The sequence below is a fragment of the Squalius cephalus genome (genome assembly GCF_949319135.1).
Source record: "Squalius cephalus genome assembly, chromosome: 19".
Classification (NCBI taxonomy): domain Eukaryota; kingdom Metazoa; phylum Chordata; class Actinopteri; order Cypriniformes; family Leuciscidae; genus Squalius; species Squalius cephalus.
Genome location: NC_137140.1, coordinates 30,002,828 through 30,028,633, shown reverse-complemented (window position 1 = coordinate 30,028,633; position 25,806 = coordinate 30,002,828). Strand labels below are relative to the sequence as shown.

The 25,806-nt window shown below is 37.3% G+C and overlaps 1 protein-coding gene across 2 annotated transcripts; it reads right to left on the bottom strand.

Moving 5' to 3' along the window:
* Window positions 1–1,175: 1,175 nt before the first annotated feature.
* On the bottom strand, window positions 1,176–25,352 carry abca5 (ATP-binding cassette, sub-family A (ABC1), member 5). Of its 2 annotated transcripts, none has more exons than XM_079850698.1 (39): window positions 25,182–25,352; window positions 23,741–23,889; window positions 21,471–21,660; window positions 21,107–21,274; window positions 20,820–20,917; window positions 20,053–20,279; window positions 19,805–19,946; window positions 19,011–19,199; window positions 18,320–18,467; window positions 17,944–18,121; window positions 16,693–16,751; window positions 16,326–16,436; window positions 16,015–16,190; window positions 15,173–15,292; window positions 14,955–15,093; window positions 14,781–14,871; window positions 14,550–14,689; window positions 13,865–13,984; window positions 13,516–13,717; window positions 12,653–12,819; window positions 12,407–12,537; window positions 12,079–12,216; window positions 11,872–11,985; window positions 11,287–11,457; window positions 11,054–11,167; window positions 10,650–10,787; window positions 10,469–10,537; window positions 10,296–10,387; window positions 8,400–8,523; window positions 8,182–8,299; window positions 8,007–8,098; window positions 7,739–7,914; window positions 6,841–6,916; window positions 6,658–6,752; window positions 6,398–6,517; window positions 6,096–6,248; window positions 5,842–5,921; window positions 5,704–5,759; window positions 1,176–3,834 (listed from the first exon to the last, which is right to left on the bottom strand). In XM_079850698.1, the coding sequence occupies exons 1-39, from the start codon at window positions 25,192–25,194 to the stop codon at window positions 3,694–3,696; spliced, it is 5,025 nt and encodes a 1,674-aa protein (XP_079706824.1). In that variant the 5' UTR covers window positions 25,195–25,352; the 3' UTR covers window positions 1,176–3,693. The 2 variants fall into 2 exon arrangements, with proteins under 2 accessions (XP_079706824.1, XP_079706825.1); XM_079850699.1 differs by having other exon boundaries at window positions 12,407–12,534.
* Between the last annotated feature and the right edge of the window lie 454 nt (window positions 25,353–25,806).

Here is a 25,806-nt window from a genome sequence, read left to right as displayed (position 1 = left end):
TGGTTCCGGTGAAGTCAGGTCAGGTGATGAGAAACTCAGAAATTATCCAAAGCACGTCTGCTGTCGTCAATCTGCATCGCAGCTGTTCAAATATATTGGAGTATTGCAATGACATCAAACTTTTAAAAAGATATCACCTGTCTCACAAAGGTGTTTTCTTAGTTTTAAATTTACAGTCAAGTTTGCCTTTTTTTGTCTTATCTTGGGCGTTCTGAATTATCCATCGCTATATGCATGCATTTTTGAAATGGGATTTAAATATATCCACCAATTAGTTTAATTGATTGGGGGAAAATGAATAGAATCTGAATAGAATTAGACACACACACACTCCATTGCATATATATTTCCATCTTTATACATTTCTCCTTCCTGCTCTCTGCCAGATACAGTTATCTACCATTGTCTGTTTGTGATTTTAGAGAATGTGCTCATAAAATGTTTTGTGAACAGGTTTTAAGCAAAAGCTCCTAGCTAGGAATTCTTAGGAGGGCCGCTAAAAGCAAGAATTCTTTGTGAATATGCATATTCACTAAGATCAAGACCCAGTCTGGCCACCCTATCATCACTGCCAGTTAAAACTCTAAACCAAACACCAAATAGTTCTAACAAATCGACAGCTTGTTCTGCACAGAAAATAAGGAAAGGGAAACTCTTGCAACTCTTCATGGTTGGATTTACAGGCATTTGAACTGTTGACGGTCAGCTCACTCACTGCATTTTGGGTAGTAAATGAAGAGCATACAGCAAAAATTCAAACATTAATTTTTTCCACTGAGATCATAAGGTTAAAATAAGGCAAAACAGCATCCGCAGCCGTCAAGTTTCACCCTATTTATTTCAAACCTCGTGGTACTTTTTGTGGAACAAAGGGTGAAGAATAACCATTGGAGGAGTTTTAACCATCTCAGTGATGAAAAACTGGCTTAAATAAATCAAATTACACTCTAGTGAAATATGTGCAACTTACTCACATTCCAAACATTAACGTCATGAATTCAATTTATTTTCAAACAGAATTTTTGCATACAAATGGCAGGAAATGGGCACTAGGGGAAGAGAGTGCAAAGCGTTCTAAAAGATTATAGATTTGTGGCTACATTGTACTGCAAGACACATCTGAGATCACAAGAGAGACAACATTAATATTGCAGTTTGCAATGACACCATCTACATAATGCATTAATTATTCACACGCACAAGTATTCATATATTGCACTTTGGAGGAAATAAAGGTATTGGTTAAATAGATGTTAGAGAGTGTTCAATATAATCATCCCATTCCAACCCAGTCCAGTAGACTAAACTGGTCAGTGTTAAACATTACAGAAAATTTAATACATTACTGACATGACAGGCTATATTTGTGCAAAAATTACAATTATCTCCCCCTAAAAATTCACTGTGTCAGCCATCATTATTTCCAAAAAAAATCTGGTTCAAAGACAATGTTGTTCATTTAAAAACTTTGCGATACTTTAAATGCTACGTAAGTTGCATTGAGTGTCTCTAAAAATAGACAACAAGAGTTTGATTTGCTGTAAATCAAACTCAGGAAGATGAAGCCAAAAAATAAAATGCAGGTTGTCCACATAACTCGCCAACTTGGCGTTGATTACAATTTTTGCGGACCGCTCCACACAACACTTTATACACCGTTTCACATTCAACTAGGGTTAAATGTCCAGAAAATGAAAAAGTACCTATACATTTCAAACAGAGTATAATCCAAAAACTTAATCTACAACAGATTTGTTCAAGGGTAACCATGAAACATCTAGCAAACATCTTTCAGAAGTTATACCAACAAGAGAACCAGCACTTGGGACAGAGTTCTTTATGCCAACAACATACGGTTCTGGATCAGCATCGCTAGGAGCTGGATAAGGAAACATCTACAAGACAAAGGAATATCAGAAACTCACCAGAAATATGCACCGAGTGTTTGCAGAGTTCTGAAACTAGGACACTTTCAGTTGAGAGCAGAACACATTGGTGTATCAGCTTAAATACTTCAACCAACATGAAGAGAGAAATGAGAATGGTAGCTCACTCTCGCTAATAAAGAATAACTTTAATTGGTAATACTTTACAATAATCTTCTATTAGTTAACATTAGTTAATGCATGTTTGGGTCATAAAACATTATTTAAACATAAAATGTTACAAAAAAACATTGTCAGGAATATATGTATATATAAAAAATGAACATACATGATAATGCTGTGAAAGTAACTGTTGTTATTCCACACCAGCTACTGCATTAACTAATGCATAGAACCTTATTTAATTAAAAGTATTACCCATTAATAATGAAAAAAAAAAAAGTAGTTTAGACATTTTTGTATTTGATTCATTTGTGAAAGGTATAGTATTCACCAATGCGGTCCTTTGCACTACAGAGAAATCAATTTATGGATTTCACTTACATAAAATAGAGAGGTGATCATTTAATCATTTTTGTTTAATCAAAAATTTTCCAAAAGATAAAAAAAAAGATTAACCCTCTTAAGCAAGAACCAACCAACTTAAAATGAGCCCAAAAGTCTTTCAAATCTTTTAAAAAGTGAAGACTTAAACTGGATCCTTAATCCACATCCCATGGCTCACCATGAAAAGTCAGCAAAAAGATCCACTGTACATTCAGTGCTCACGGTTCATAAAGCATTGTTGCTTTCATTAAAAAAAAACACAATCAAATAAAAGACCACTCAGCAGTTTGCAACTAATCTGGAGTGCTACATGGTATAGAACGTATTGTGAGCAAGCTACTGGTTTTAAACGTTTAAACTGCTCCTATAGGAAGGCCACCTGACGACGGGATGGAAAAGGGATGACAGAGAGAAGCTCTTCATCGTCTTGATTTCAACCCACTCGCTAGATTGCTGTGAGTGCTTAGCCCTGTTTTTCTTTGGAGAGCTCTGTGTGAAAGCCTGAAAAACGTGCTGGTGTTTTAGAAAGGAGTCTAGGAGATCTCCCGGGTGCAGCAGAGACAGAAGAGGCTTCATGCACCGGCAGGGCCACTCCACCCTAAAAAGGGTTACAAGAATCGAGAGCAGCCCACTGCATGCTGGTAAATCTCAGTGTTAATGCTGCCTGACAATTTGCACACAGCCATAATGAGATTCTCCTGTCTGAAAATTTACCTTACAACAGTACACATAGATAATTAAGTTATATAGCTGTACATACACAAGTTTATATCCCATGCTACAGACACCAAAAAGCACTGTATTGGTGTCGATGTGAGTGAGACTTTGGTACCGCTTCGATAATGTGGAACCCGCTCCATGCAACTAATTTCCCAGTGACTGAAGTAGTGTATTTTGACGCAACAGAATGTGAGCATGATGCACAACAATGGGTGAAAAGAAGGTATAAGAAGTTTGAATTTAAAAAATAAAATATCTTCATAAAAAAAAAAGAACTGCCAAGTCTAGCTCGGCATCTACAGCTGACACGCGAGTTGTGTGTCAGATCATATCTGAGCAAGTGCCAGTACCAGAGCCAAAGCGAGTATCACAGCCCACACGTATGTGTGCTAGTGGCCACAGGAGTCTCCACACTCTATTGTCCTGAGTGTCCCATCAGTTTATGGCTCTTAAGGCAAAGGACGGCACATGCGGAGTGATAGAAAGAGAGAGACAGAGAGAAAGGGGCACAACGCTTCAGGGAAGGCAGGACAGGATCGGCTCATAGCTGGTGTACTATGCTGTCAGCGTGATTGATGGATATAGGCCCATCCTGTCTCAGTCTCTTCCATTGAAATGTCGTGCTAAGCGATCCGACTTCCTCTTCTTCTTTCTCCTGCTCTTTAGCAAACTCCATGAAAACCTGAAAAACAGGTACACGATGTCAAAGTAATACAATTAACTATGGTATGTCCATGTAAACAGACAGATAAATACAACAAAAATCCTAACTATTTTTTCATATCTTTGCCTCGTTTTCTAATTAAAAATGTCTTGTATAATAATATCTTCTCAGATGAATTTAAGACTACTTTTTCTTACTTCACTGACATAGGCTTGGTGTTACAAGGTGTTCGGCAGTACACGATTACATTACTTGCCCACCGTGGGCACTACCCCCACTGTTGTTTTGCTTTTTTTATAGAAATAAAAATAATTTAGTTCAGTTGGACAATGAGCGCTACAATTATGAACTGAAAGCATCTGCTCTGCTCCATACAACACAAGTTATTATTTTGTTTATTCAAGCTCTCACACTTAAAATATGAGGATTAGTGATGTAGTTTTCTCCACGGATAACACGCGGCTCGGGTAGGCCAAGTAATAAATTACATTCAAATTAATTTTGGTTGTCTCACAGGTGGATGAGAGATAAATCATTAATGTGTTGATTTTAAATGACACAGAACTGTCATTTCATGGTAAAAAGCAACAAACGTGCGTCACTTTTTTACTTTTGGTTTCAACAACAATGTATAACTCTTCAGGAAAAACCAATCAAGGAAAACATGCCTTGAGCACCTCCTAGTGGTCATTATATAAAATCCAAAGGAAAAAAAAAAAACTATCAGAAATTGCTTAACTTAAAAATGTATATAAATTATTCTGATAAAAGTGTTTTCCAACATTAGGTTGGAAATATAAAAGTTTTTTTCTTCAGGCATTAATTTGCAGACTCTGACTAAAGGAGAACTCCGGTCAATTTTAACATTTAACATTTTTTTGGTAAATTTGGAGTGCTGTCAATACAGAGAACAACGACAAAAATCGGTGTTGCCTACATCGTGTTATCCTCTTTTTAAAATTTGCACCCTGTTGACTTCAATGGGGCAAGTTTTAAACCTGCTTTTAGCCTCTTAACATCCTTGATGTGTCATTACAAGTGCCCAGCCATGCGAGTGATTCCTTCAGAGTGAACACTGTGAATCTGACTGCAGTAGATGTGAAAGATATGAATAAAAGTGATGTTATTTCCATAGACAGTAAAAGAAATGGACACAGCGACCCCATTGGATTCAACGGAGACAAAGTGAAGCCAATTAGAAAATCTTACTTCCTGGGGGTCCAGCGTACTGCGCAGACTCAAACTGAGCTCGACGACGTAGATGTGACGTGAGCAAACCGTCTGTCTTCTAGTAGCTGTGCCAAGATCAATCTGAATCATTACCTTCCGAAACTTTTATTAATATCTTGCACATCTACTGCAGTCAGATTCACTCGCGTTCACTCTAAAGGAATCACTCACATGGCTGGGCACTTGTAATGACACATCAAGGATGTTAAGAGGCTAAAAGCAGGTTTAAAACTTGCCCCATTGAAGTCAACAGGGTGCAAATTTTAAAAAGAGGATAACACGATGTAGGCAACACCGATTTTTGTCATTGTTCTCTGTACTGACAGCACTCCAAATTTACAAAAAAAATGAGCTCAATGTTAAAATTGACCGGAGTTCTCCTTTAAGATACGCATTTATGGTATAACGCATTCTTACTAGTGTAAGCAGCAATGGATGCAAATTCTCAAAAAGGAGAATTAAAAACAAAAAAAGTAAGTAAAGAAAAGTACCAGTACCATGTGGGAGCGTTTTAGTGAAGTAGTTAACCAGGACGAATCAAGTGATGCCCGTACTGGCATATTTTTGAAGCAAAAATCCTAATAAAATGTTAGTTTGTTTTTCAAATAAATATATATTTTTTGCAGTATTTTTAAAGGAGATCCAATAGTGACATACTTGTTCAAGGGTTGACTGGGAGAAGTTGTACTCTTCAAAGTGAAAGTTCTGTTTAGCTGTGAAGACAAAGGTGAACGATCAAAATTGTATTTTTAACTCTTCACAAAACCTCTGGTTATTATGGGGTCCATTTCTTACCACTTTCCAACTGGGCAAAGGACTTGGCTAGTGACTTCACATCTTCCATTGGGATTTTATACACCATCAGAGTGGCAAAACTGCAAAGATTCAAGACATAAAAAAAAAATAATAATAAACCTTCTAACTCCCAGATGTTTTACATTCTACTTTTATGTCATACATTTTAAATTTAGTGCTTCACTATCATTCAGTTTGACTTTTTTTTCTCCCAAGAGTCATTTCATTTCTAATCCAAAGCAGACACGTCTCACCTGTCCTGACGAGCAGCATGGGGAAATATCTTCAGTATCTCTTTGTGCAACAGTGCTACCTGCTGAAGACCTGTGAGCTCCTCCCTGAGATTAATCTCTAGGCTGTAGCCTCTCCCAAACTTCCCCTTCAAGTGCTGAATTGAGCCAATACACCTGCAGGGGGCAACATCAAATGTTACATGCTTTCTTTTCTGCTTTACTTGCTTCCTCCAAATTCTCAATATATCTATGTTAAAGCGAGGAACTAGCTTGACAATGCCTGTCATCATTAACTGATGCATTTATCTGTCCCAGCCTCTCACCTCAGCTGACCAGAAACCATGATGGCTACACGGTCACACACAGCCTCCGCCTCTTCCATGTAGTGGGTGGTCAAAAGAGCCCCTCGCTGTTTGTTCTTAAAAGCTGCACGGATTGCCCTCCTATTGGAATGAACCACTGAATGTTTATTTTTGCAGCCCTCTGTTTTATATCTACACGTTTATTAAAATGACTATATGTATCACAGTATGCACAATACAAAGACTAAAACAGGGGACAGAAATTTAGTGTAGTAAATTACCACATGCGCTGTTTTGATTTGGGATCCATCCCTGTAGATGGTTCGTCCAACAGAACTATCTGAGGATTTCCCAGCATGCTTAGTGCAAAGCACAACTAGCATGAAAAATACAAAAAATAAGCCTAAAGTACATGACAAAGTATGGTTTTCAATTTTCTATACTGAATTATATTTTTGACTTACCTTCCTCTTTAGCCCTGCAGACAAGTTTTTTGCCTGTTTGTAAAGATGATCCTTTAGCTCTAGAGCACTCACAACACTGTAAAGACAGCCCACACAATACTTAAAAATGGCCATGGTGGTCATACTGTATAATTTGTGTGATAGACAAATGGTCATATTCATAAGCAGTGACAAAATAGATCTGCCAAAGGCTGGTGAATTTAACATTTTCCAGCCATAAATCGCTCTTAATGGGCTACAAAAGTGCATTTATCTTCTTTTTTTTGTTCCATGACAATGTTCTTTTACATTTTATTCCCTTGAATAATTTGCAGTAATGGTCAGGTCAGAGTCACAGCATTACACTACTAGACAGTCAATAAAAATGCTTTAATTTGAGTCACTAAAATAAAATTAAAATGAAATTTGAATATAATAATAATAATAATAATAATAATAATAATAATAAAATAATTTAAATTTCTGGAGTAAAATGTTTGGGGCCTGTAAGTATTTTTCCTTTTTTCTTTTTAGCAAAATTATCAAAGGTGATGATCAGTGAAGACATTTAAAATCTTACAAAAGATTTTTATTTCATGTTCATTTGAACTTTCTATTAATTAAATGAGGAGTAATGATTCAGCTTTGCAAAATTCAGCTTTGCCATTACAGGAAATAATTATATTTTAGATATATTAAAATAGTATAATAAACAGTTACTTTAAATTGCATATTTCTTTAAAACATTTATTTTTTACTTTAATCAAATAAAAGCAGCTTTGGTGAGCATAAGAGACTTCTTTCAAAAACACTTAAAAAAAGCTAACCAACCTCAAACCTTTGAATGGTAGCGTAAATGTAAAATGAAAATGCAAAAGTTGTGCCTTAAAATATATTTTTTAAAAAGACGATTTTGTACCGCTTAATGATGTTTGGGATATCACGTTTATGCAGCCCCTTGATGGCAGCATAGATCTCCAGGTGCTCCTGTAGAGTGATTCTAGGCCACAGAGGGTTCACCTGAGGACAGTACCCTACATGCTCCAAGGGGTTCTCCACTGGCTGGAAGTCTGTGCCATAATCTCCCATCAGAATCTAAAAATCAGTATCAAACTATAGTCAGTATCAAACTATAGTCAGCCTCATGTTCAAAATAACTCATAACCAGCTAAACTTTGAGCACAAACCTGTCCAGCATTGGGTTCAGTGTCTCCAGACAGCATGTGCATGATAGTGCTCTTTCCTGCTCCATTTGGTCCCAGCAGACCCAAAACCTCACCTGAGAACAGGTCTTTTTCATTAACATCCGCTTGCTCTCTCTAACATCATTATTACAGTACAACAAATCAAGGAAAATTCTACCTTTGCGAACACAGAAGGAGATGTTCTTAGTGGCCACTTTCCTTCTCTTGTTGAGTGAGAAGGCCTCCCTCTTGCCTTTGTACTGTTTCCTGAGGTTACTCACCACCACTACTGGTTTCTGAAAAAAAGAAAAGAAAAAGTTTTATTTCTCCATATTCAAATGTTGTTAGACAACAGTGAGATTTGTGACAAAAGATTTATAGACAAGTGAGGTGTACCTCCTCACAGCACTGACAGGTCAACGCCTCCTTCACTCGAGCTTTCTCCATCTGAACATCCTCATCCTCACTCACGCTCTCCTCTGGGTTCCGCTGAGCTTTGCTCTTTGCTTGGGAGGAAATCCTTTAGAACACAAAGTTCAGAGATCAAGCTCCATTTCTTAATGATCTTGGATAGGGTTGCACCAGTCATTCATGAGGTCGCACTTAAATTAGAACATTCACACAATGTGCTTAGTAACTACTACTTAGACTTGGTACTGAAAATGTTTGAACCACATGTTCTTATAATGCAATTCAACTTAATAGGTCATAAGCTCCACATAAAATCACTTATTCACTTAATATGATATCTACCTTTATTGATCTAATAAACAGCCTTCAAATGTGTATAGGAAGCAACACTGAAAAGTTGTGCATTGGTTTGAACTTATGATTAATATTTAAAGGGGTCATATAATGGTACACGCACTTTTACAAGTTGATTATACTGAAATGTGTGTTGGCAGTGCCTGTACACAACCATCATAAAATGATAAAAATCCATCCAGTGGTTTTTTAAAAATCTTCTTATATGTTTCCCCCTCTCCTGAATCAAGCTGTTCGATTTTGTGACGTCACAAAATCGACGCCCCTCCCACGATGGTTGATTGACAGCAGCGTTTCAACACAGACCCGGCCTCACGCCCTCGTGAGCGAGCTGTCAATCATAGCCCCCGCCAACCGGCGCGTTCATTGCTGATAGCTGGAGCACTGAGTAGAATGGCGTCTAAGCGATTGTGGTGTTCTTGGGTGTAATAAAGCTGAAGACGCAGTGGCTGAGTTTGTTTTCGAAGGGAATATTACTCACAACATCAATGCTTTCATGTTTGCGCGAATCATTTCACCAGACTGCTTTACAAACGAGGATCAGTATAAAGCTGGTTTTACTAAGAAGCTGCTCCTGAAAAAAGGATCGGTACCAACTATTCGTGTTCCTGCTGCACCTCCAGAAGAAGTGAGTGAGTGTAACGTTTTATTAACCTTTATATTAATATTTATATTAATCTTTGCAAATCGCTTGCTGCACGCTTCACGATGAATGCGGCTATTTTTACACTCAGGGTAACATACATTACGGCATGTTTTCTATGTATGAGTTCTCAATATAATTCATAATCCCATGTTTATAATAAACAACGCGTTATGGTTATGTGTTATTGTGTTAGAAACGGTGTACGCACAGAGCAGAGGGGCGGGGTGAGCAAAGCTCATTATCATTTAAAGAGCCATGCACTCAAATGGCGTGCTGAAAACAGAGCTGTTTTTTACCAGGTAAAATGAGTGTTTTCTTACAATACTAATGAGAATTTTTAATTAAAGTATATTACAAACTTTTAATTTAGACCCTAAAGAATCATATTAGCTTGTACAAAAATGACATTATATGACCCCTTTAAATTATGTACTAAACTACTTAAGTACACTAGAGTTAAAAAAGTTTGGGTCAGTAAAAGTTGGTCAGTAAGATTTTTTTATGTTTTTATTTTTTTAAACCAGCTCAAGAAGGCTGCATTTATTTGTAAAAGCAATAATATTGAGAAACAACAATTTAAAATAGCCGTTTTATATTTGATTATATTTTAAATTGTACTTTATTCGTGTGAATGGTAGTGTAACTGTACAACAAACCAGCAAAATGATTTCATAGCTCATCCCTGTTTAAATGTTAATATTCTGGAACAGTATCATGGGATATAAATAATTGCATCAATATTTGTATAAAAAAATTCTCATGAATCAGGCAAAACATGAGCTCACAGATGTAATGGAGCTCATAGATGTTATTCCAAACGTTACTCCTGATTGGAGGCTTTGGTAAAAATGTATTTAGACATTTAGTTTATGAAGTCAGACCTGCAGAGCTGGTCATTTTTCATGGTCTTCCCTCCATATCTGATCTCCAGACATCTCAGGGTGAAGAGCAGCAGGATACACTGGATGTACGGCTATGGAAACCACAACAAAGATTCAGCGTTAAAGACAGCTGTATAACAGACTTTGAGAATGTAAAATCATATTTAACTTACAGCCACAACAGAGATGAAGAGGTTCTTCCACAGGAAATCATCATCATGAGGGGACTGAAGGAAGGTGGCCTAGAATGCACAAGACATTTCAACAAATATAAGGCTCAATTTACAAGTCACAATTGACTGCATTTAATCCATGCTCTCAAACACTGAATAGATGAAGTCCTTAGAGTGTTACCATGGTAATGCAGTTAAGGCAGCCCATAAGAGGGTAAAGTGGACTGAAGAAACACAGTGCATTGTGCAGGAGACGAGCGACACCAGGATTTTCATTCACAAGAGCCAGCTGGACTATGGATGCAGAAACCACACACAACTATGGACCAAAAAAAAAAAAAAAAAAAAAAAAAAAAAGCTTTAATACCCTCATACATTTGAAAGATCATTTTCAGAGTTTACACACCCCTAGAACAATGACTATATAATACAATTATATAATTAAAACTATAATTTACAATAGGCATTCCCATATTTTTTTGTAGTTAATTAGTTTCCAGTTAATTCATAATTACAAATTTCAAAATGGCCTGATATTTTGATATTTCAGTTTTTCCATATGAATATTAAACTATTATTACTTACCATCATGGACACCACTGAGAAGAAGTCCCTATTGCTCTGGACTCTGACAAACATAAAGGACACGCAGTATGTGAAGAGAATCATGGCTGGAGAAAAGCCAATCAGACACAGAGCCTGAAAATGGAGAAAAGACATTTATTGAGTTGTCTGCTCTGTTTTTAAAGCTTCAACAACTTCTGTGTTACAAAAAGTCTAGTGGCAGCAAATCGCTGTAAGGTGAAGCGTTTTCTTACCACAGACATGATATTATGAGAAGTAAGCAGGTTTGTAGAATGAAAGGCAAACAGGGTGCTGGTCATACAGGTTAAGATGAGATAATAGAAAGGGACATCAATCGCTGCCTGACCACACCAGTACGCCGAAGGAACAAGACCAGAGATCCTCAGGGTCGAGCGACACTTCAACTGATACAAATACAGTAAAAACACAGTGGTTGCATTCAATGTATAACAACTGAAGTATTATTGTAGGGACATTCTGATAAAATTAAGCTTTTACAGCACCCTCAAATTATTAAAGTGATCATGGGTAAGGGGTCGGAAGGTCAGTAAAAAAAAAAAAAAAAAAAACTAATATTGTGAAATAGTATTATATTTTAAAATAACTGCATTTTAAAATAGCATTTTTAGAAAACAGAAAATGTATTCCTGTGATGGAAACGCTGAATTTATTTGAAACAACATGCAAGTTTGTCATTTTTGATCAAGTTAATACATCATTGCTGAATAAAAAGTACCCAAGTACCCACACAGACCCCAAACTTAAAAAAAAAAAAAAGCCAAACCATTACTATATGAAGTTACAACCTACATATGTACCTCTCTGTCTCTTGTGTGGTCCATTGCAAAGTAGGCTGGCATCCCAGCAGCCAGCATCCCAAGAATCACAGCCTCAATGTAAACCAGGGCGTAGGACGTCCTATCTGGGATTTGCTAAAATGCAGACAGAATACAGATATAGACACTCGCAAGAAACCATAGTAGTGTCTGTGCAATAACGTCAGCGTATTAATGCACTGCACTTACATAGTCAAAAGGTTTAGTCCATGTTCTAATGCGTCCCGTGCCGTTAAAGCCCCTTAGGAGGGCGTTACTGAGCACATTGACAGCCATGGGCAAGGAGTGCACGGTGGTACTGTTAAACGCTAAAATGTAGGTAAAATCCTGGAATTCACACAAAGAGATACAGCGAGAGAAGACAGGAAGGAAAATAACTTTTTGTAAACAACACCAACAGTTTAAATCATTTTTCAATAGAAAAAACATTTTATAAAAAAAAATCCATCCATTACTATGGAGTGTAAAAGTGTAGAGAGATTATCCAATTGTACTGATAAGAAATTCTCTCACTCACCTTACCGGATCCAGTCACGTTGATGGCGGCGCTGACAGGTGCAGCAGACATGTAGTCTGGTTTTTTCATCATTTCCACTTTAATGTCCTGAGACTCCAGATTGTGGATGAACCCTGACAGGTCAGAATCTACCACAACACACATACTTCACATTAAACAAGTCAAATCTGCATCAAATCAATTTGAACAAAAACAATGCCTTGAAATGTCCTCAAACAAGCTTTATATGTATGAAGTGTTACTGACAGGTGGAGTTTTGCACAAGCAGGCTGCTGGTGTATTTATGAGGAGCCTCGTTGGGGCGCAGCAGGTATATAGGTGACAACAGTCTTTCAGGAGAATGAATCTGAATGTTTCCTGTGGCCACAGACAGAATCAGCATTGCACACAAGAAAACCAGGAACAGCGTCAAACTGAGCAAAAGAGAAAAGAGAAAAGTGTCAAGTCACCCTTATTTGTATAGCACTTACAATACAGACTGTTTCAAAGCAGCTTCACAGTGATCAACAGGAAAATAATAGAAATAGTGTGACTTTTGTCTATGTATAACTCCTGAGTCATATGGATAATTAAGATACTTTTATGGTTCATTAGGAACCTTTACTTCCCCCAATCCCCATCAACTGTAATAGTATGGCTTTGAGTATGGTCTAGGGTCACGTTCCATATAAATATAATGCAAAAGTTTGGGCACAGTAAGATATTTTAATGTTTTTAAAACTAATCTCTTATGCTCTTATGCAAATCTCTTAAAATATTGAATTATTACAATTTAAGTATTTTATTTAAGATATTTTAAAATTAATATATTCCTGTGATGGCAAAGCTGAATTTCTCTTCAGCGTCATTTGATCACAGCAAAATAACTTCTTTACAAACTTCTGAACAGTAGTGAATATTATTATTATTATTATTATTATTATTATTATTATTATAATTATTATTATTATAATATACACGGTTACCAGTGCATGCATATCAGCTCTGCTGCAAGAATTAAACCGTACAGGCTTTATTTATACACTCTAAAATACAAGAGCGTGCAGCAAATGTATGCGTGTTTCTGAAATTGAAACATAATCAGCTAGTACTTGTTAGCATTTGCTCACTTGTATATAATAGGTTTTCTCTCTCTCTGCAGGTTGAGCATGTGCAGCCAGGCCACCGTGCTAAACTGCTGCCTCCACAAGACATGACCGGTTACTGCATCCTGCCTGCTGTCTGAAAACGTCAGCAGCCTCTGGTCCGTGTCATCCAGAGAGTATGAGTCTCCCTCTTCTTCCACTTTATCCTGGTTAAACACACTGTAGTCTACCAGTGAAGGAACACACAGATAGAGTGGGTGTTATACATCTTGAGCACTTCACTATGCTGGTTCATTGTAACACTGACCCGTTTTCTTCCATTTTATTTTGAAGTGTGATGGTTGGAAGCGGTTTAGGTAGGTGGTTATCTTACCAGCCTGATCCACCTCTGCTTCTGCCTCTAGACGCAGGAATACATCCTCTAACGTTGTCATGGAGACGCCATAGTTAATGATACCCAGGTCAGGTCGACAGTCTAGCTCTGCAAATAGCCCTGAAATGCAACATGAGTGAAAGTCATGAGGAGTAGGAAGGAACCATAGAATTTGTTAATATTTTTAGAGTACAAATGCTTAATGAACAAGATAACTAATCACAAACACCAAAAGCATTCCTAAAATAATCCAAGTTCAGATGAAAAAAAAAAAAAAAAAAAAAAAAAAATTATATATATCATCATTTACTAATAACCCTCATGTCATTCCAAACCCACATGATATTGTTTCTTCAATGGAACAAATCATTTTCAAAAAACATTCAGGTTTATATAATGAGTGAAAAACATCACACACCTTGGGCTAGACAAAAGAAAGTAATGCAGGTTTGGATTGACATGAAGATGAGTACATCAAACTAAGCTTGAAGTAAACACTCAACTAACATCACAGACTTAGTATAACAACACTACAGACAATAAATCTATATAAAATTAAATAAAACTGCCCCAATAAAACGCCACCACAGTCCTGGTGACAGCATGACACAATCTGTTGCTCCGCAGGGCATATGGCAGCATGGCAGATAGCAGATGGTGACATGAGGGCAAATAGAAACAAGACCTGGGAAAGTGTCCATGCTCTCGAAAGGCAACGTGAATGTAAGCTCAGCCTCTTGCTGCCTTGACAACTGAGCCTTGGGAACATGATTCTTGACCAGTGATGTGATGTTGTCCACCTCACAGCCTTCAGTCACAGACATTCTACAGGAGGTTTACAACAACAACGTTAATGTAGTAATGTCCTGGGTGACAAAGAAAAAAAGAAAAAAAAAATTCTTAACATAGAACTGACCTGAGATGGTAGCCAACCCCACATTTGGTCTTCAAGTACAAAGAGGAACCAACACATTTCAGCTGTCCTTGAGAGATGACAGCTTTACGATCTGAGTGACAGAAAATGCACAGAGGTTTGTGAGATTGAAACGGAGATGACTGATGGAAGAGAAGAGAAAAATGAGAAAAGTACCTGCAAGTATATCTGCCTCATCCATGTAATGAGTGCTGAGTACAGTAACTCTGCCTGCTTTACGGCTCTTCAGTAGGGACCAAACCTGGTGCCGAGACACTGGGTCCATACCAGCCGTAGGCTCATCAAGGAGGAGTACCTGATTCATAAGCAAAAAGACAGACATCGATGGAGGGGGATAAGCAAATGGATCAAGGTATAAGTGGTCAGACATTTACCTTTGGGTCTCCGAGAACTGCTATGCCCACAGAGAGCTTCCTCTTCTGGCCTCCACTCAGGTTCTTCGCCTGGGCATCCATAATCTTTTCCAAATCCAGATCCTTTAGAACCTTCTTCACCTTAAAAAGAGAGATAATTTAAACCAGAAATGACATTATGCAATACTATAAAAAAAATATTATGCAAACTGGATGAAGCTGGATTTATTGCATTTTTTTAATGCACTACCATTCAAAGGTTTGTGGTCAGTAAAAAAAGAAGTGTTGTTGAAAAATTAATACTTTTATTCAGTAAGGCTGTATTAAATTGATCACAAGTGAGAGTAAAGACAGTTTTCAACACTGATAAGAAGAAATGGTTCTTGAGCAGCAAATCAGAATATTAGAAATAATTCTGAAGAATCATGTGACACTGAAGACACAAGAGAGCTGACGCTGATAATTTAGTTTGCCATCAGAAGAATTATAAATATATTAAAAGAAAATATATTAAAATAGAACAGTTATTTTAAATTGTAATATTATTACACATTTACATATTGCTGTTTTACTGTATTTTTGATGGGGGGGAAAAATAAAATAAAAACGCAGCCTCGGTTAACACAAGAGACTTCTTTCAAAAACGGTAACGGTACCTATGGAGAAAAACAATGGGAAAAAATACTTCTAGAACCAAGAACACTGAAAAGTGTATGGTCACTGTTTCACTCTATGATGAATAAAATATAAATATGCAGGGTGGAGTTGATGTCAAATCAGCTCTCTTGGTGAATGGTTTGCTTTTGAATTTCCCATACAACATGAAGTCAGCTGATGTCTCTAGATCCACTGGGAGTTCCTACCTCACCGTCAATATCAGAGGGCAGGATCCCTTTGATGGCAGCAAAGATCCTCAGGTGTTCCTCTACAGTGAGGACATCAAAGATGATGTTGAACTGGGGGCATATACCAACCAGCTGTTTCATCTCGGCCCCCTCTGCGATCTCGGCCACTGGAGAGCCATAGATGGTTGCTGTGCCTACGCGTAAAACACACAATAACAGAGTGTGTGGCAGTAGTACAACATTTAATCTTTTTCAGGTACTCAGGTAGAGGTAAATGTGTTTATAAAAAAGTAATTTTCAAAACTAGCATCTATGCATCACATAATAACCTTCTGTAGGGGGGCAGATGCCACACAGGATGTTCATGAGGGTGGATTTTCCTGCTCCACTGTGACCCAGCAGGGCTGTGATCTGACCCTCATAGATGTCAAAAGTCAAACCTTTAGATCAAAAATAGAACACAAAACATACACCTATACGTCAGAACCAGAAGTCTCTAGTCATAATGCAACTAGTACCAATATACAATACAATATAATACCAGTACAATAAACGTATAATGGATTGCAAATGGCATTTTGTGTTGACTTAGCATTTTACCTGCAGTATACAAGCAATTTAGTCCTAAAATCCATAAATACTGACCAAGTGTAAAAACAGAAGTGTCACGATTTGGACACAGGTGGGAAGTCTCACCTCTCAAAGCCTCCACTTTGGTGTCTTTCTCTCTGTAGATTTTACGGATATTACAGATCCTAACAAGAGTAAAAATATAAACACAGAAAGCATGTGATGGATGTTAAATGGTCATTCTGGCTGCAAGCCAGCTCTCTTCAAGTCCAAATCTATTCTAAGGATTTTGAAGGCTTTTAACATCAGCTCTAAAAACAGTGCTCCATTTCCCAAACTGCTCCCTAAATCACTTCGCTGGTCTGATTTCAGAATACCAAGGTACAACATATTACAACAACATTCATTCATTCATATATATATATATATTGTATTTTTCCACCAACACTGACTGGCCAATGTAGTTTCTAGATAAAAAATACCTTTACTGAAATAAAATAAAAATTCATGAAATAATCAGGGGGACATGGATCTTTAATAATTTATTTTAGTAAAATATTTTAATTGAGGTCATTTGATAGCAATGTTCCGATCAGGATTTTTGCAGCAGATACCTATTACCGATTTCTAGTCATCATGATCGGCCGATACCGATCCTGATCCTTTAAGCTTTATATAAGTGATGTGTAAGCACTGTTAACACTGAAAGCATTTTTAATGATTTCACATCTCAAATGGCTTATAACTCTAGCAAGAAGAAAAAAAAAAAAAAATATTACATGGTCTCATTTGATAGAAACATAGAAAACAAAATAGATTTTGATCATATTTGGAGGTTCTATGCTCAACACCGCTGAGAAAACCCCCAAAAATTGATGCAATGTATTGATTTATTTTGTTATTATTCATGCTTGACATAAGGTCGTATAGTCAAGTTTGGACTTGTTCACAATCATGTCAACTGCATCTAGGCCAAATATTGTGTTGATATCTTATACAAATCAAAAGTTATGGCATCTGGAACCATGGTAGCCTTTTTAATCAAAAGTCCAAAACCTCTCCAAACAAGTGAACAGAGTGTTTGACTGAATATAATGCGGTGGCCCCCACACTTCTGCAATCCATGGTTACAATGCAGAACATCGTGCAAAAGCCTCATTCGTTTTTTTGGGTTTTTTTTAACGGTTTTACGTAATTAAATTGCGATCGGTTCGTGAGATTGGTCAAATTAAGTGACTAAGACTAGTCAGAGAATGTAATTATCAGCCGATACCGATCTGCAGTCGATTGATAGGAGAGCCCCTATTGATTAATGTGCCAATGTCTATTTTAATAAATTAAAATAGACATTGGCCATTTTAGGAGTAAAGTCCGTACCTGATAACCTCTTTGCCTCTAAACTCAGGAGAAACCGCCTCCACCGATTCATCAGTCACAGGGGTTCCGTTCACCTCGCCCTCGTACACAGAGCTCACCTCCACATAGCGCTTCCTCCGCTTTGACCAATAGGATGGCTGTAGGAAGTACAGCACTGAGCGCCTTGTGCCAAACTCGCCTGAAGGAAGAAATGGACATGTAAGTGAGAAGCTCACAAAACGCCTCCATCTCAGTAAAATGATGACTAACAAATAACAAATACTAACAAATATTCTTTAGTGTATCCACACAATGTATGAATTTTATGTTGTGGGATTTGCAATATGACCCATGAAGACCCCCAGTTTATGCAAAACGCTTTGACTCTAGTTGTCACCTGGTAGCACTTGGTCCAGGTAAATGGCTATAAGTAGGTAGAGAATGCAGTCCAAGAACAGCATGACCATGGGAACATAGAGGGCGTGAGGACCAATGCCCAGAGTGGAGAACACTGCGCCGTCCCCCTGAGCTTCCAGATACACCACCTACACATACACACAAAAATAGTGCCATAATATACATTTTATTTTATGTATACACTAACACTAAATTTTTTTATGTTCATTAAGGCTGCATTTAATTGATCAAAATACAGTAAATACGGTTGTGAAATATTCAAATTTAAAACAACCGTTTTCCATTTTAATTTATTTTTAAAATATAAGCAACATTTTCGGCAGCCATACACCAATGTCTTCAATGTCAAATGATCCTTTGGAAATCATTCTAATGTGCTGATTTGGTTGCCAAGAAACAGTGGAAAACAGTGTTACAAATTTTTTCAGGATTTTATAAATTGAAATTTCTAATTAACAGCATATATTTGAAATTTAACTGAATTGATCACTTTTGACCAATTCAATGCATCCTTTACAGAATAAAAGTATTACTTTCTTAAAAAAAAAAGTATATACACATACACATATATACACTCATCACTGTTCTCATATGCGTTTCTTGGCAAACGGTCCTATAACCTAGGAGATCGCTGTTATACAATAGAGCATGTTTGTGTAAAAGTGTGTTACCTGGGCAATGCCGATAGAGAAGGCGCTGGGGGACAGAAGGCAGAGGAGCCAAACAGCTGACTGGGGGAAATCTCTCATCAGCACAGTGAAAAGAGACAGACATCCAAACACCACAGTGAGCATGGAGCCCACTGTACTCGCAAACTTGGGCTTCTTAAACAAAGGGGTCAACATGAAGGAGAAGAAAATCTGTGGGATTGAGAAGTAGAAAAAAAAGTCAACATAAACTTAAAGATTCCTGGTCTTATTGTGTTCAGTGCATGTCCTCATAATCTAATCAGTCACATAGGCCCCACTTTTCAGGATACAATCACCCCAACGGATAAAACCAAGACCTGCCCTGCATTTTGCAATCGTTGTATATCTGCTCCATTCAGAAACATCACATTATGAAAAACACTTGCAAATGCAGTTTCACGCTGACTTGGAAAAAAAAAAATTCTTTAATTCTGAAACAACTTTGTGACTAATAAAATGGCATATTTTCATAAATACATTCAAGCTTAAATGAAGTGATTTGCATTTTGTCAGATATTTTTCCAGAACAGTAACACGCCCTGATGCAAAAGAAAACCAACGCAGCTGAAAGCAATTTAGCCTTGGAAAACGAAAATGAATAACATTCAGTATGAAGTTGAAGATCAGCCCATCATTAACATGGCTACTCTCACTGTGGGAGGAAATGGAGACATGAGGCCAAATGAGTGCACACCCATTTAAATAGCTTTGCCCTCTCTAAAGTCGCTATTGTTCAGACCGTCACTGGATGTGACAGAGGGGTTGCTAGGACTCACGGAAGATATTCCATAGAGGAAAATGAGGAGGAAGATGACAAAGAAGTTGCTGTTGGAGAACAGGGGCGTGCAGGTTGCTATAACAGCCATGAGAATGGACATGGTCGTCACTAGTGCGGCATAGAGAAGGCCCCATGAAAGCCTAAAGAAAGCAAAAGAGAACTTTACAAACTGACCATTTTTACAATATTTAAACTAGCTATGAATTACAATTCTTTCATGTCAGGTTCTGCAGTAGACACACTTACCAAAAGGCAGAGTCATACAGTCCCATCATGCTCATTGTGTCTTTCAGCCGCTGCTCTTTTTCAGCAGCCACATTGACAATGAGGAAGGACACAAAGGGTGTAAATGCCAGCACTAGGTAGATGGAGATCAGGGCGTGAGGGAACTTCTGGACCTCCACTGAACCTGGATGTCCCATCATCACTGCATGCACTTTTAATTCGTTCCACACCGGGCGTTTGGTCTTCAACTGCAGAAGAATGAAGCAGTTATTATTGAAACAAAAGTGGTCTCAGAGCTCACCAGGTACCTTATATTTCCTCCTAGAACTTTCTATTCATTAAAGAATACTGAAAAAAAAAAGGTTTCCACAAAAGGTTTCAACATTGATAATAATAAAAAGAAATATTTCTTGAGCACCAAATCCGCATATTGGAATGATTTCTGAAGTTTTGTGTGACTGGAGTAATGGCTGCTAAAAATTCAGCTTTGCCATCACAGGAATACATAATATTTTAAAATATATTAAAATAGAAAACAGTTCTTATAGATTGTAAAAATATTTCACAATATTACAGTTTTACTGTATTTTTGATCCAATAAATGCAGCCTGGGTGAGAATTGGAAAATTTAAAAAAATAATTATTATTCAAACATTGCCGCTCAAAACCCTAAACTTTTGAACAGTGGCGTACGTTTATCCCAGACTTCAGCAGGCAGATGCACACGCTGCTTATTACAGCTACAATACTTAAATACCAATACATTATTCATCCATGGTATTTCAAACCTGTATAATGGCAGCATCAATGAGAGACTGCAGCCGTACGAATCCAGAATACCAGTAGTTGGCGGCACGGCAGTTGACATAGTTTGTGTAACAGCTTGCTGTGGACCAGAGAAAAAAAAAACAGTCATAAGTGTTATTTCTTTAACAGTTTCTTCATTACAGATTAAATGGTAATAAACTGAATGTCATTTGCATCAAAAAGCCAGTCGCCATTTAACCAAAGAAGAAGCTAAATAGAGTGTCATGGATGCTGTGGATTTATGTCATCAGTGTTAAGTGATTCTCACTTATTGATTCAGTGAAGTCACTAGGCAGAGGAAGCTGGCTGTATGGGAATCGCAGGCGGTACGACATTGAATCCAAGAAGACCACTCCCACATAGCCATCAGGTTCATAGAGACTGGCATTCTCCAAGTCTTCCTCAGTGGAGAACATATCTAATCGCTCATTCATAGCTGAGGAATCAACACCAAGAAACAAATATTCACAGTAAGTGCTCTACTTTACTATCAGTGTCAACGCTGCTTCATCATAAATTAGCAAAGCATTCAATAACATACCACATATACCATGCAATGCTAGTTAGAGGTTTGCTTAAAATGAGGCTTTTAAAAACCATTTTTTAAAGAAAGACCAATAAATGTGCCTTACGCAGTTCCCGTGCAACCTCTTCCATGATGTGATTGGTGACATTGTTGATGGGGGTGTAGCCAAGACCTTTGAGTGGCAGGTCCCGTTCATACTCCAGCTCCTTAGTGCTGATACTGCCGTACGAGACATGAGGGTTGAGGGTGCTGATGAGGATCAGGAGGCCCAGGAGGAGCAAAGGCAAGATCAGCTCCTGCAAAGAGAGAAGAGGAACACTTCAAATTTGACAGGCAATTGTGGCAGGAAAAATACTGTTCTAAAAAGAATAATATAAATTATATATATATATATATAAATTATATATAAATTAACCATTTAATATTGAAAATACTAATAATAAATAAATAAATAAATATCCTACAAAATATTTTTATAGTGTCCTGTATATACCTGATGTAAACTTAAATTAGAAGAGGCAATTCAGAAAAACTATTGTCATACTGTCATGTTCTCTAAGCTACAGCTCCTGATTTACTGCCTTAGGAGGCCATTAATACATGAGTGCCAGCGAGGGATCATCCCTCTGGGTTCATTTGCTAGACCATGACATGAGTTTAGCTTTTAATGTGCCTGGAGGGCGCTCACTATAATGTTTGTTGCAAAAGGTCATGGCAATTTCATTTTAAGACCACACTGAAAAAAGTCATTGATTTCATGATTGCACGTCTCCCCGGAATTCTGGATTCTGGTGGGAAAAAATGGCTATTACCTCCCTTGAAACAGATCAGACTATTATAAATCTGTTTTTGCAGATTTACTACCATTCAATAGTAAAGTTTTTCTTTTTTTTTTTAATGGATACAACTAAAATTGAGAAAAAAAAAATCTGATTCTTTCTTTTGATCTTTCGATTCATTAAAAAATCCTGACAAAATGCATCACAGCTCCCACTAAACTATAAAGTAGCGCAACTGTTTTTAACATTAATAATAATAAAAAAAAATGTTACTTGAGCAACAAATCAGCATATTAGAATGATTTTTTAAAGGATCATGTGACACTGAAGACTGGAGTAATGGTGCTGAAAATTCAGCTTTGACATCAAAGCATCACGACACATCACATGACGTCACCGTCGGTCGGAGTGACTGCGGTTACTCCCACTGAGTGGCAGCATTGGTTTTCAGTGTGAATGTCACGAAAAACACACAAAACACATCAAACACGGGAAAGAGCAGTATCCGTGTCTGATATATACACATATACTGACTGAATAAGTTTGACCTACAAGCATGAAGCCTACTACACCCAAGAACTCAGCACAATACAACTAGCTTCAGCATCTCCACCTCCAAGAAAATCAATACAGAGATGACACTTACTGGAAAAAAGCCCAACCATGACTACTCCATAACAGTTCATTTTGTTCTATTTCTAACCACTTTCCATAATGGATCATGACAAGCTTCCTTTTACGAAGTCGGTTTAAAAGTATTATTGACGGCATGAACTATGGAAGAACACCAATCCATTAACAGCCTTTTAATTCTGAAAGACTCTTACGTGACCTTTCACGAAACAAAGCAGAGAGGCATTAAACATACATTTAACAAAGTTACCTTAAAAAAAATACATGACCACATGAACAGAAGAAAATGGGTAAAGAAGTTGGATTTATGATGGACGTAGGATGTTTCCTTTTCACTTTCCGGATCAAAACAGAGAATAAAAATCCTGCTGGGCTGTAAAGAGTCAGTAAGAAGAGGATAGAAGAGGATTTCATCCAGATGGAGCGGGTTTTATAAAGCAGTCTGGGTAATTGGAATTTTAGATTGCTCATTTAGCAGATGATTATAAAAAGTACATTCACTTAGTAAAAGACAAATCCTCCTGAAGTAAAATGATACATGATAGTCTTTTCTCCCCTTTTGTGACATATCCGAATGAAACGTCTGCCCGAACAAGAACAAATGAAGGGAAGGACATGAATTTGTCCATTGGGAATCGATTGCTCTCCTGCTAAGGAGAGCAAGTTATTTTGATTAAAATCACAAAGGCACATGAATAAAAAAAATAAAAAAAACAAGGCTATGCACTGATAAATCATTTATAATAAATACTGTAATATTCAATACAAAATAAAAATTGTCAGTTGATTTCATGGTGGCTTTAACAGATTCAAATGGACACTTCAAGCACCCCTTGAGAAGCACTTACTGAAGGAGTTCAATACCAGCGCACAGAATAGACAACGTGCAAATGCTTTAATAGTGCAACAGATTTGCCCCTACAGGAAGGGAAAAGAAAGCGTGTGAGTGACAGATGAAAGGCACCTGGAGACTCTGTTGTTTGGTCCTCCATTTGATCAGCAGGTTTTTGTAGAGTAGGCTCCTCGTCTGATGCCAGACTCCGGCATCTCTTCTGGTTATGGGCTGCATTTTTCCAGCATGCTTCAGCTGACTGGCACATGGATCAGACACAGCTGCAAAACAAAACAGAACCTTTTCATTACAAACCAACAAATGGGCTTGAAGTTTTGCTTTAAACTTGTCGGCCCAAATTCAGGGTGTTTCTTTTCAACTTCAATACTCTCAGAGATATGACAGCATATGAGAATGATGCTCTAAACCTCTTACCTTTTTTAAATGATCCCATCATCCCATATTTTACTCTATACTATTTGAGATGCAGTGTATTAACCAAGATATTCACATTTTTCTAATGAATCACAGTGCTACCATTTGTGAGTCTCTAAAGAAAAACACACAACAACATTAAACCGCTACACTATCTATTCAACATGAAACAACAGTTTCACCTTTACTGTAACTTAATTGAGTATCATTTGCATAGATGAACACTGATATGTTGAATGCTTTTTACTTAACATCCATTCATTCTAAAGCGAGAACTAGCATTTCAAGTCTTAACAGTACAGTAGCTCAAAAGTTTTTCCAGATAAAAATAGATTACAGCTGCATAATAATTTATATTTCATTAATAATAAACAATAGAAAGAAAATAAAAGATTAATAATGAAGCAGAAGGTGTCTAATAATGGATAGCATGAATTGCATTGCATATCATACTTTATTTTGTGACTTTATTAAAATTTAATCAAATAAATCTGTAACTCAAAAATTGTACACAGGAGACGCAACGAATGTTCTGGACTTAATTTAAAATTCCACCACTGGTATCAAAACAACGGTTTCATATTTCAGAATAGCTAAATACTTATTTACTTTTAATAGCTGTTACCCAAAAGACAAAAATAATTATGGCACTGTGTTATTCAATATCAAGCATAGCTTGTTTGCAGTTTCCCCTGACTGATGACACCTTGGGAAATGTGAGTGCAAATGTAACTGCAGATAATAACGAATAAGAGATAAGAGCGTGCAAAGTGCGTTAGTGTGTTTGTTACCTACCGGAAAAAGTTTGTACAAAAAAAAAAGTCAGTAATTTATTTACTTAAAAAAATAAAATAAATAAATGATACTGCGCGTGCAGGAGGACGCGTGCATCTGACATGTTGCGCGTGCTCGCGCGGTGCAGGTAAATAACGCCTGGGCTGGGCTTTCGTCCCTTCACATTTTCTTTAATACAGATAACATAGGTTTTCTTCTAGTGAACATGACATATTAGAAGCAAATGTACAAGATGTCGATAAAATAGTGAGTTTTGCTCGCTGCTCTCGGTGTGTAAACACTGACAGCTAACGCTAACCGGCTAACAGCTTTCCCTCAAGCTTAAACAAGGAAGTACACTTACGTATGAAATACATTAAGACATGTCTTTCCTTTCCTCCGGATTCGCTTTGTTCTTTCCAAATAAATAACCTTTAGGAAATAAATTAAAAAAGAGAGAAGAGATCCAAGGCGGCGTTGTCAACACTACTTGCGCCTCTGCTCTGCTGCCATCAGCTGGACCGACCAGTCAGTCAGCCAATCAGCGCAGCCCAACAAGTTCCGAGACTCATGATTTGTCTGAGTCAAGGAAACCAATCACGAACCTCAGAACTTGTTGGACTGCGCTGATTGGTTTTGGGGTATTTGATTGACATGATGTCACAATACCTCCGACCCCGCCTGCCTTTGACATACAGGTCTGAGTTGTTGAGGAATTGATTAATGTGACCCTGAATATTATATTAATTATATTATATTATCTGTGCTCAATAGTTCACAATTGATTTATTTCACAAATTTTCTAAATAGCTGTGTGCTCAATTTAGATGAAAATCCCTTGCACTTGTCGAAGATGCAATGCCTACTGTGCTAGATATTTTGCTATGCTTGCATTGTTTTGCTTGGTGGAAGGAAACAGGAGAAAACAGTTTACACTGAAATATTGACATGTAGTGCTGATATCCACTAAGTGGCTGCCAAAAAAAGAA

Coding starts and splice junctions, on each gene's coding strand:
- abca5 (XM_079850698.1), bottom strand. Junction 20,918..21,106: donor TGACTTCACTGAATCAATAA/GTGAGAATCACT, acceptor TCTGGTCCACAG/CAAGCTGTTACACAAACTAT. Junction 18,122..18,319: donor CCTGGACCAAGTGCTACCAG/GTGACAACTAGA, acceptor TTCTTCCTTCAG/GCGAGTTTGGCACAAGGCGC.